Genomic DNA, 11,401 nt, shown 5'->3' with positions numbered 1-11,401 from the left:
TTATATTGACAATAGATAATGAGAACTGATAATAGAACTATAATGAGATGATTTTAAAATATAAAAACCCATAGAAAAAAATTGTAAAATTTTATGTATTTGTGTGTTTTTGTTTTCAATAATTCAATATGTAAGGACACGATTCCTGCGCGGCCCAGTGACATTTTCGGGTTCACGCGGGAGAGATCCCTCACAATACGATTTGTAGAGAGTGGGCTTGAAAAGCTTGGGCTTGGTCACGGGGGGATGGTCCGGTCTGGATTTCAGAAAGATCCCTGTGAAAAATGGACTGGGCCTAAACGTTTAAAGCCCCGCCATACTGCCACCTCTGAGAATGGGATCCTCGGACTTGATCCGAGGACCCTTGTGGTCCTTTCCGGCTATCCAACGGAGGACTTTCTCTGTTCTGTGCATGGATCGTTCCGGCGATCTTCCTCATGAAGTCTCCTTTTTTTTCTCCCTCCTCCTTTTGCTAGATCCACTTACTTCTTCTTTTATACTAGTGTGCGTTCGATGTCCTTCGTCCACGTGTAGGGTCAGTCTTTACAAATACTGACATTGGTCCCATCAGTCTAATCCCGGAATTGTTGGGGATGACTTGATAAAACTGTAGAGTACGGTTCTGCCAGGCATTGGGCCTTATCCAGAAGGGTATTTAGGGTAATCGCCCCAAGGTATTTTGGATTTCCTTACGAATTTATCCCTTTATTTAGGGCGGATTATGGGCCTGCCGAGGACTAGACTGTCCTCGGCTGCCTCCCAAAAATTGGTCCGTGCTCGGCGTCATGGAGCTTGGGCCACAGTTCTCCTCGGATTGGGCCCTCGGACTTTCTAAGGGCAAATGGGCCTGGTCCACGAATTGCTGGGCCCCACAATAGCCCCTCAAAACCCTTCTATCCAAATTCCGGATTGGAAAGGAGGGTTTTGGCAAACCCGGGCCCTTAATATGGCCTATTTAGCTTAATCCCGCATTTATGTGAGCTGTTTCTCAGGAAGTCAGGCGGTTTTTGAGGGATTCCTTTTAATCCGCTCGGAATCTGCTCCTGCCGCTTGGATGTCCCAGACGCGCCCTTAATGAATTCCCCTTAATGAGGCTCATTTATGTCCAGCGGCTCATTTGATAAGGTGGAGAAGTGGAACGGACGCCTCTTTTTTCTTCAGATTCTTTGGGGAGGTTGAATGCATTTAATGCCATCCGTTCTGCTCTTCCTATAAGAAGGCAAGCAGGAGGCCATCACTTTCGTACTAACTCCCTTCTATTCTTCTGAGATCGCACCAAATGATGAAGAAATCATGCCCCTCCTCTAGACACCATATTCTGATAAAGCTTGAAATGGCTCGATCAGGGCAAGGGTGGCGCAGACTTAAGATCTGTCTCGCCTCTCTTTCAGCCAAAATCCGAAGCAGGGACTCGTCGTGTCGAACTCTCGGCGCGACTGAGTCGAGAACAACCAAGACCAGCACCACCCGGCTCCTCATGAGCATACCTAATATGGCACCAACGTGTTAGGAGTCAGGGCTGAGGCAGGGGCTAAGTGCTTCTGCTTCTCCCTCTTTTGCTCCTTGGTGCCCTCCTCCGCTTTCCTCTTATAGTCTTCCCAGCACCAGTTCCGTCCTGGTGCCTTCCCTTTTCCCTCTTTTGCTCCTTTTCTTTCTTTTCGTCCCTTCTCTCTTCTTCTCCTCCTTCTTTACTCATGTCCTCCATCTTCCTCCTTCATCTCCTCTATCTTCTTCATTGATTTCTTCCTTACTATTTCCTTTTCCTTCAATTCTTCTTCCTTCTCCTTCAATTCTTCTTCCTTGTCCTTCATCCTTTTCCGAAGAAGGTTCTTGTCATGATATGAGCAATGTTGAGGTAGAGACTGAAGAGACCTTGAAGATGAGTTTTAGAAGAAGCCTGACTGTTTACTTCTCTGTACTGCGAGTGTTATCGTTGCTTCAGCAGTTCTCCTTTTGTATAGGCTTGTTTGAGCCCTTTTTCGTACATTGTAATAATCTCTTATATTAATAAAAGTTTTTATTATTTCATTTTGCATATTCCGTTTATGTTTTTGTATATTGGTAAATGCTGCTCGGCTTAATGAGAAAGTATCTAAACCGATGACAACTAAGACCAAAATACTTGATAATAAAAAGATGTTGCCATAACTCTAATATAAGTGTTTGGCCCAATAAGGCCGACCAGTGAAAAGTAATGATTACCCATGCTGGCCGAGGAGAGAACTGGAGGCTTGATGCCGTGTTTGGGTCCGAGGACCATACAAGGCCTTGATTCTATACAAAACTCGTAATAATAATAATTTTTATACTCGGTTTCCCCATAGGCTTGAGTCCGAGGACCATGCAAGGCCTTGGTTCAGTCCATAACTTGTAATAATAATAATTTTTATACTTGGTTTCCCCATAGGCTTGAGTCCGAGGACCATGCAAGGCCTTGGTTCTGTTTTATTCCCTCTCCTTAGGTATCCCGTACGCGGCCGGGCAGGAGGTTGTCCTCGGCATTAGTTATTACCCGGCGTGGGCCGTAGTCCGTGGGCCATCATGTAGCAAGGGCATGGGCCGCGAATTTACTAGGCCCACTGATCATGAGATATTTCCATAATCTTTGGCCACGCGGTACTTCTGGGTGTCCCGATGTTCGAGGTGCACCTCGACGAGGCTCCTTTAGTCTTGTCGTTGCAGAGGTTTGTTGGAAGTCGAGCTGGAGACGTTTTGTCTGTAGCGTTCCTCGGGAAGCTGCGCTAATTAAATGCCACCACCCTATCTCCTCAAATAAATAAGAGAGCAAGTTTCTTTGCCTAGGCACCAGCTCCTTAGTCTCCTCCTTCAGCTTCCTCCCGCAGCAAGTCATGTTTGAGACGAGGGTCGGGGAAGAAAAACTCTCTCCGCCGCAAAGGCGCCACGTTCTCCTCAAGCTCAAAAGAGTGATATACGGGCAACGAAGGCATAGATTCAAAGAAATATTCCCTTATGACAGAGGGGTGAGGGTGTTTCCCACGCTTTTAGTCAAAATCCGAAGCAGGTTCTGGTCATGCCAGATTTTTGGTATGTCCGAAGAAGGAATTTCCACCATCAGCACTGTCTACCTTGCAGCCGGCAAATTTCTGCGGGGGCTTCCCAACTTTCGGCTCCCTGCATCTTCTTTGTAGATGGTGTTAGCCTGAGGTCAGGTTCTTTTGCTGCCTGAGTTTCGGGCACGTGAAAGCGTTGAGGATGAAACGAGGTCTTGAGGCAGTAGCCAACCTCTCCTCTGTGCTACCTGCATCCTCCCCACTGCGGCGTGAGGCTCAAGTTGGGCTCCTTTGCTGCCGGAGCTATGGGCATGCGAAAGCATGGGGGAAGGGACAAGGCCTCGAAGCAGTAGCCCACGTCTCGTCTGTGCTACCTCCTCGGCCTTCTCTTGCTTCCTTGTAACTTTCCTTTCTATCATGTAGCAAGTTTTATCACAAGTTGATCTCAGCTTTTTGTTGTATGCTGTACTGTTTCTTTGTTTTAATAAGAAAGGAAATTTTGCCTACTTATTTTGAATACTACTCTTTTTGCAACATTATTTTGTGGAAGGGTGCGCTCCCTGTGTCTGTTTCTTCAATGATACTTAGAGCAGGAAGTTTTGAAACATAATCCAATCAGTTCTAATGTACCAACACTACCAAACCTTACGGCGATAACTCATAGCAGGTTTAACTCAGGAAACTAGCAAAAATAACAATTGAATATTCTGTGATAAGTATGAGAGTACCGTCCAAGGAGTTGACGGAGGGTAAAGAACTCAAATTGTTTCTCAGGTGACGTATTGCCCTAAGTCGCATCGATTCCCTTGGTGCTGCAGATCTAAGAGCAGACTTGCGAATCCCCGCAGTTTGGGAACTGTCCCAATGGCGAGTGGGGAGCTTTCCTCAGATGAATCCAAATTCTACGTAATGTAGTTTTTCCTTACGAGTAGTTGGTTTTCTCATAGGTTTGAGTCCGAAACTTGTGATGTTTATCTCTTGTACTTGGTTTCCCCACAGGCTTGAGTCCGTGGACCATGCAAGGCCTTGGTTCTGTCCAAGACTTTTGGTTTTCATCTCTTGTACTTGGTTTCCCCATAGGTTTGAGTCCGAGGACCATGCAAGACCTTGGTTCTGTCCAAAACTTACGAGATTTATATTTTTTTTTGTGTTTGGTTTCCCCACAGGCTTGAGTCCGTGGACCATGCAAGGCCTTGGTTCTGTCCAAAACTTTTGGTTTTCATCTCTTGTACTTGGTTTCCCCATAGGTTTGAGTCCGAGGACCATGCAAGACCTTGGTTCTGTCCAAAACTTACGAGATTTATTTATTTTTTGTTTGGTTTCCCCACAGGCTTGAGTCCGTGGACCATGCAAGGCCTTGGTTCTGTCCAAAACTTTTGATTTTCATCTCTTGTACTTGGTTTCCCCATAGGTTTGAGTCCGAGGACCATGCAAGACCTTGGTTCTGTCCAAAACTTACGAGATTTATTTTTTTTTTTTGTTTGGTTTCCCCACAGGCTTGAGTCCGTGGACCATGCAAGGCCTTGGTTCTGTCCAAAACTTTTGATTTTCATCTCTTGTACTTGGTTTCCCCATAGGTTTGAGTCCGAGGACCATGCAAGACCTTGGTTCTGTCCAAAACTTACGAGATTTATTTTTTTTTTGTGTTTGGTTTCCCCACAGGCTTGAGTCCGTGGACCATGCAAGGCCTTGGTTCTGTCCAAAACTTTTGATTTTCATCTCTTGTACTTGGTTTCCCCATAGGTTTGAGTCCGAGGACCATGCAAGACCTTGGTTCTGTCCAAAACTTACGAGATTTATTTTTGTGTGTTTGGTTTCCCCACAGGCTTGAGTCCGTGGACCATGCAAGGCCTTGGTTCTGTCCAAAACTTTTGATTTTCATCTCTTGTACTTGGTTTCCCCATAGGTTTGAGTCCGAGGACCATGCAAGACCTTGGTTCTGTCCAAAACTTACGAGATTTATTTTTGTGTGTTTGGTTTCCCCACAGGCTTGAGTCCGTGGACCATGCAAGGCCTTGGTTCTGTCCAAAACTTTTGATTTTCATCTCTTGTACTTGGTTTCCCCATAGGTTTGAGTCCGAGGACCATGCAAGACCTTGGTTCTGTCCAAAACTTACGAGATTTATTTTTGTGTGTTTGGTTTCCCCACAGGCTTGAGTCCGTGGACCATGCAAGGCCTTGGTTCTGTCCAAAACTTTTGATTTTCATCTCTTGTACTTGGTTTCCCCATAGGTTTGAGTCCGAGGACCATGCAAGACCTTGGTTCTGTCCAAAACTTACGAGATTTATTTTTGTGTGTTTGGTTTCCCCACAGGCTTGAGTCCGTGGACCATGCAAGGCCTTGGTTCTGTCCAAAACTTTTGATTTTCATCTCTTGTACTTGGTTTCCCCATAGGTTTGAGTCCGAGGACCATGCAAGACCTTGGTTCTGTCCAAAACTTACGAGATTTATTTTTGTGTGTTTGGTTTCCCCACAGGCTTGAGTCCGTGGACCATGCAAGGCCTTGGTTCTGTCCAAAACTTTTGATTTTCATCTCTTGTACTTGGTTTCCCCATAGGTTTGAGTCCGAGGACCATGCAAGACCTTGGTTCTGTCCAAAACTTACGAGATTTATTTATTTTTTTTTTTCTTATGTTTGGTTTGTTTTTCGGATGTAAGCCCCTAGATCAGGGCGGGGAGAGCCGGCTTGAGGCCAAGAGCCCCTAGGGCTGCCTACGCCATGGGCGCTGCAAGGAGTAGCCCCTAGCAGAAGTTTATGTCGGAACAACAGCTGCACGTCAAAGGAGACGGAGGAAGCTCCGTGGATTTTTGCTTAGTAGAGAGTTGACTCCACCGCCACCTGCGCCAAGCGCGCATGCTTCCCACAGACGGCGCCAATTGTAAGGACACGATTCCTGCGCGGCCCAGTGACATTTTCGGGTTCACGCGGGAGAGATCCCTCACAATACGATTTGTAGAGAGTGGGCTTGAAAAGCTTGGGCTTGGTCACGGGGGGATGGTCCGGTCTGGATTTCAGAAAGATCCCTGTGAAAAATGGACTGGGCCTAAACGTTTAAAGCCCCGCCATACTGCCACCTCTGAGAATGGGATCCTCGGACTTGATCCGAGGACCCTTGTGGTCCTTTCCGGCTGTCCAACGGAGGACTTTCTCTGTTCTGTGCATGGATCGTTCCGGCGATCTTCCTCATGAAGTCTCCTTTTTTTTCTCCCTCCTCCTTTTGCTAGATCCACTTACTTCTTCTTTTATACTAGTGTGCGTTCGATGTCCTTCGTCCACGTGTAGGGTCAGTCTTTACAAATACTGACATTGGTCCCATCAGTCTAATCCCGGAATTGTTGGGGATGACTTGATAAAACTGTAGAGTACGGTTCTGCCAGGCATTGGGCCTTATCCAGAAGGGTATTTAGGGTAATCGCCCCAAGGTATTTTGGATTTCCTTACGAATTTATCCCTTTATTTAGGGCGGATTATGGGCCTGCCGAGGACTAGACTGTCCTCGGCTGCCTCCCAAAAATTGGTCCGTGCTCGGCGTCATGGAGCTTGGGCCACAGTTCTCCTCGGATTGGGCCCTCGGACTTTCTAAGGGCAAATGGGCCTGGTCCACGAATTGCTGGGCCCCACACAATATATTCAATTTTTTTTTTCTAAATTAAGCGATTGTTTAATTTAAGTTTCTCAATGACCTCCCTAGAAAAAATTCCTAGAGCTGCCATTGGTTTCTAGTATTTATGGAGTGATGATGTTGTTACCTTATAGTTTTGTCTCATCAAACTTAAAGTGTTCATTTTTTTTATGAAGTGATTTCTCAATGTACCTATATATATGAATGCTTTCTTTAAGTACACATTTAATTCATACTCATCATTTTTTTTTTTTTTGGGAAATATAGATGGATAACCCATCACTTCCTGCTGCCATAATGGGGGCAGCTACATCTGTTATTGCTTTGGGTGTTGTTCTTTTGAAAGGACTAAGATCTAGAAGAATTATGCCTAGAGAACCTCATGTTAATCGAGAGTATGAAAGAGAGATATATATGAATGATATTCTTTGTAGAGGTGATATGCGTTGTCTCCATCATATAAGGATGAGACCTATTGCTTTTTATGCGCTATGCAAAATTTTGAGTGGGAATAATCTACTTCAAGAGACCATTCATATGTCCATTAAAGAACAAGTGTTAATTTTTTTACACACTATTGGACATGATGTGAGGTTTCGAGTTGTTGGTGGGAGGTTTTATAGATCAGTTGAGACAGTGCACCGATACTTTAGGCATGTCCTTAGAGCTATTTTGCAATTATACAAACACATGATTAGAGAGCCTGACAAAGATACACCCTTGGAGATAAGAAATAGCAACAGGTTTAACTCCTATTTTAAGGTAAATTCCATAGGCTTTTATTTTCCTCTTTTTTTTATATACATATAAAAATATAAGATAAATGTAACTTATATTGGTCGTAATTAGGATTGTGTGGGAGCTATTGATGGAACTCATGTTCGTGCATCTGTTCCAATTCAAATACAAGGAAGGTTTCGCGGCAGAAAGGATGGAACAACACAAAATGTCCTCACTGCTGCTAACTTTGGCTTAAAATTCACTTATGTATTAGCTAGTTGGGAAGGAAGTGCCCATGATTCACGTGTCTTAAATGATGCACTCTCTAGGCCAAGAGGATTAAAAATTCTTGAAGGTATTATAGGAATAGAAAGTGATTTTATTATGGATAATAGCTTTTGGAGTGATTTTTTTTTCCTTCTGATTATGAACGTGTAAGTAAATATTATCTTGGTGATGCTGGTTATGGAGTTCGGAGAGGAATTATATCCCCTTATCGTGGTGTTCGTTACCATTTAAAAGAGTTTAGTGATAACCCGCCAAGAAATGACAAAGAATTATTCAATCTTCGCCATTCTTCTTTACGCACTAGCATTGAGTGTTGTTTTGGGGTTTTGAAGAAACGTTTCCGTGTGTTAGATGCAGAACCTTTTTGGTCATTCCCAACACAAGTGGATGTAGTCTTAGCTTGTTGCATAATTCACAATCATATCATAGGAGTTGACCCTTTAGACTCAATTATGAACAATGGGCTTCGTGGTAGTCCACTTGCAAATGACAGTACAAGTAGAAGAGTCCAACAATCACAAAGGGAAGTCCAAGAAGAAAATAGAGAATGGGTTCAAATACGAGATGATATCTGTCGTAATATGTGGGAGGATTATAATGCTATGGAGTGATTTCATACTCTTTATATTAGTTGGTTGTGTAATGGATTTTTTTTTGGTTTCATATTATCAAGACTTTTATGTTACAATTATTTTTGTTTGGCATGCACAACCCCAGTTCATATTTTGTATTGAATATTATTTATATTCTTCTTTCATTTTGTCTCATTTTTCTTGTGAATATCATTATAATAGAATTGCAATGGGAAATAAAAAGGATACTCAGAAGGTCAAGGACACCAAGACCAACTTCAGGTGGTCACAACCAATGCAGAATTTATTACTTGAGATACTTGCAGATGAGGCTCTTCATGGAAACAAGCAATCCAACACATTTAAACATGCATCATATGCTAAAGTAGCTGAAGCAATTACTGAGAAATTTATGACTGAATGTACTCCAAAGCATGTGGAACATCGCTTTAAAACACTTAAAACCAATTGGAATACAATTGCATTACTTCGTAATAAGAAAAGTGGGTTTGGATGGAATGATGATTTGAAAATGATCACCTGTGATAGGATAGTGTATGATGAAGAAGTCGAGGTAAGAAACTTTTATTATTTTTATTTTATAAGTAGAAACTTTTTAGTTTGTATCATTGTAAAGTTTAAAATTTTTCATTACTCTTATTGCTCTCATATTAGTTTTTGGCTCTATTCCTTTCTTTTCTTTTCTTTTTTTAATTGTTTCTTTTCCTTTCTTTACACAGGCACATCCAAATCATGCACAATTTCTAAACAAGAAAATTGAGATGTTTGATGAGATGGCTTTGGTTGTGGGTAAGGATATGGCTACAGGAGGTTTTTCCAAGGGAGTAGGTGATATAGGTGTAGAAGCATTGGATGACTCACCTCCGCTTGTTGATGCTGATGTTGATGACATATCCAAAAAGAAGCAAGTTGATCCCTCACATGTGGCCTCAAATGAAACAAGGTCTCACAGGAAACGAAGTCATGCTACTATGATTGAAGATGCTGTTTACCAAGATTTGTCCATACAACTTGGTAAGGTTGCTTCTGCAATAGAAAAGATTTCTGAAAATCAGCTAAATTTTGGTAGTCTTTATGAAGAAGTTATGAAGATGGATGGATTTGAAGAAAATATGCTTGCATCTACATTTGACCATTTGAATGGGGATGAAAAACAAGCAAGGTCATTCATGTTGAAAAATGACAAGCTCCGTAGACAATGGTTGCAGAACTTCTTTGACAACTATTTAAGCCAATTTTGATTATGTAGGTGCATTTTTGTTAGAATTTATGCTTTTCTATTTGGACAATTTGGCATTTTGGTATTTATCAGACTATTTGGCGTCTAGTTTGTAGGTTTTGAGATCATTATAATGGGTATTGGTTTGCAACTTTTAGTCCTTTTGTTTCATGGGCATGTGGATTTGGAAGCAACTTTTAGTCCTTTCGTTGGCTAAAAATTATTTTAATATGGAATGATTGGTTTGCTATTGTTACTAGTGGATATTGATTGCATAATTTTGGTGGTTAATAGTGTAAGTGCCATGCTCAATCATGACAGGAAGCTAAGAAAGCTATCTGCTACAAAGGTGTGGGATGGTAAAAGTTTTCTAAAAAAATAAGATAGTTTTTCAAAAAAATAAGATAGTTTTCCAAAAAATGTCTGTACCTACCAAACACTAGAAAACATTCTCAAGCCCATTTTCAAGATCGTTACCAAACACTGGAAAATGAGATAGTTTTCCAAAAAATTTTCTCTGGAAAATGACCTATTTTCCAGAAAACATTAATGCTGAAACAAACAGAGCGTAAAGGAAAAAGAGAGAAGAAGCTCATGTTTTCTGCATCTGCTTTGCTATGGTTCTATACTATTGTTTCTGATTCTTCTCTTCTCTACTTTTGTGTTGATTTTTAGGGTTCTTGTAGAGAGTTTTTCTCAGTTGATGATGGAGAAAAAAAGGGAGAGAATGAGGTAAAGGTAGAAATGATTTTCTCTCTACCCAAACCGTGGGAATCAAGGAGGCTTTTTTGAGTGAGGTCTATCCCTTGTGTGAGGTGAGGGCATGTAGTGAGTTGAGGACAACATGTATAGGGTACTAAGTGAAAGCGTGGGAGTGAGAGTGTGTGCTAGCAAATGAAACACAAAATCTATTATTAGGGAATTCTCTAGAATATGGGAAGGTGGGATCCATCCAATGGCAATGCAATTCCAGCTCTTTGTATTAATCTAATTCCATCCTTTGTAACAATGTGACATTCGGCCAATAATCAATGGACCTTAAATTAAAATTGGACACACTCAATAAAATGTCAGGACAATTAGAGAGATTTAAATATAATGAGACCAATTAAAATAAATGTGGAATTGTTGGACCCAATGAAAAATAGTGGCAAGCATTTCTTGACAAGTCCAACTAATTTCCTAAATTTAATGGCAATTCTAAGCACATTCCAAGATTAATTTTTATCCGAATGTGGGCTCATCAAAGCAACCCAGAAACTATCGTAACACATCAGTGAGGATCCCTAATGCATTTCAAGGGAAAACAAATGTCAGTTAAGAAATAAAGCATGTCTTCCATGGCAAGCCCTAATTGACAAATTCCATATTTCCACAATAATTTGATCAATTCGAGCCTGATTTTTGCCTCTAAATAATTAAATTGAAAGGACTTTCAATATTTTTAATGTAATGTTAAAATAAGTCTGTGAGACCTTTGATTTAAAAATCAGATTCCCAACCCAATTTGAGGCCAAACAAAATACGGTATCGGCACTAACCATGCACAATAGCTGTAAGGGTGTGTGCTAGTAGAATCTTAATGAACTGAAAATGTGCAGAGAGTAGGGTACAATAATCATGCAACTCATGACCTTGTTGCGACCTAGCTAGTCACAAGACAGTCGCGAGATGGTTGTGACTTGCCTTGTCATTACTTTGATCCTAACATTTTGCCACATGTCTCTCGTAGGCATAGCAAGTCACCTGAGGTCGTGAGATGACTCTGAATGCAATTTTCCAAACAGTATATAAGGCTCAAGTACTTTTTCCCAAATACAATTGTCTCCGAAAGATACATTAAAAAGAAAATAAAAACTTATAAATTTGTCACTAAATAAAGCCAACAAACATGAACTTCTCATCCATCACATTTAATGTCACCTTAGTTCCTTTTTTTTTTTTTT

The 11,401-nt window shown here is 41.5% G+C and overlaps 2 protein-coding genes across 2 annotated transcripts; both read left to right on the top strand.

The window, feature by feature from the left end:
• Positions 1-6,902: 6,902 nt before the first annotated feature.
• LOC115981125 (protein ANTAGONIST OF LIKE HETEROCHROMATIN PROTEIN 1-like) lies at positions 6,903-8,254 on the top strand. Its single transcript, XM_031103307.1, has 3 exons — positions 6,903-7,397; positions 7,485-7,710; positions 7,827-8,254. Exons 1-3 carry the CDS (start codon positions 6,903-6,905, stop codon positions 8,252-8,254), a joined length of 1,149 nt encoding a protein of 382 aa, XP_030959167.1.
• Positions 8,255-8,444: 190 nt separating this feature from the next.
• LOC115981124 (uncharacterized protein At2g29880-like) lies at positions 8,445-9,612 on the top strand. The gene is made up of 2 exons (XM_031103306.1): positions 8,445-8,789; positions 8,956-9,612. The coding sequence occupies exons 1-2, from the start codon at positions 8,445-8,447 to the stop codon at positions 9,475-9,477; spliced, it is 867 nt and encodes a 288-aa protein (XP_030959166.1). The 3' UTR covers positions 9,478-9,612.
• The last annotated feature ends 1,789 nt before the right edge of the window (positions 9,613-11,401 follow it).

Source organism: Quercus lobata, chromosome 3, assembly GCF_001633185.2.
Source record: "Quercus lobata isolate SW786 chromosome 3, ValleyOak3.0 Primary Assembly, whole genome shotgun sequence".
NCBI classification, from domain to species: domain Eukaryota; kingdom Viridiplantae; phylum Streptophyta; class Magnoliopsida; order Fagales; family Fagaceae; genus Quercus; species Quercus lobata.
The sequence above is the reverse complement of the archived record's forward strand: the minus strand, read 5'-3'. Positions and strand labels throughout refer to the sequence as shown.

Coding starts and splice junctions, on each gene's coding strand:
- LOC115981124 (XM_031103306.1), top strand. CDS start 8,445: ATGGGAAATAAAAAGGATACTCAGAAGGTCAAGGACACCAAGACCAAC. Junction 8,790..8,955: donor TGTATGATGAAGAAGTCGAG/GTAAGAAACTTT, acceptor TTCTTTACACAG/GCACATCCAAATCATGCACA.
- LOC115981125 (XM_031103307.1), top strand. CDS start 6,903: ATGGATAACCCATCACTTCCTGCTGCCATAATGGGGGCAGCTACATCT. Junction 7,398..7,484: donor GGTTTAACTCCTATTTTAAG/GTAAATTCCATA, acceptor GGTCGTAATTAG/GATTGTGTGGGAGCTATTGA. Junction 7,711..7,826: donor AGGATTAAAAATTCTTGAAG/GTATTATAGGAA, acceptor CTGGTTATGGAG/TTCGGAGAGGAATTATATCC.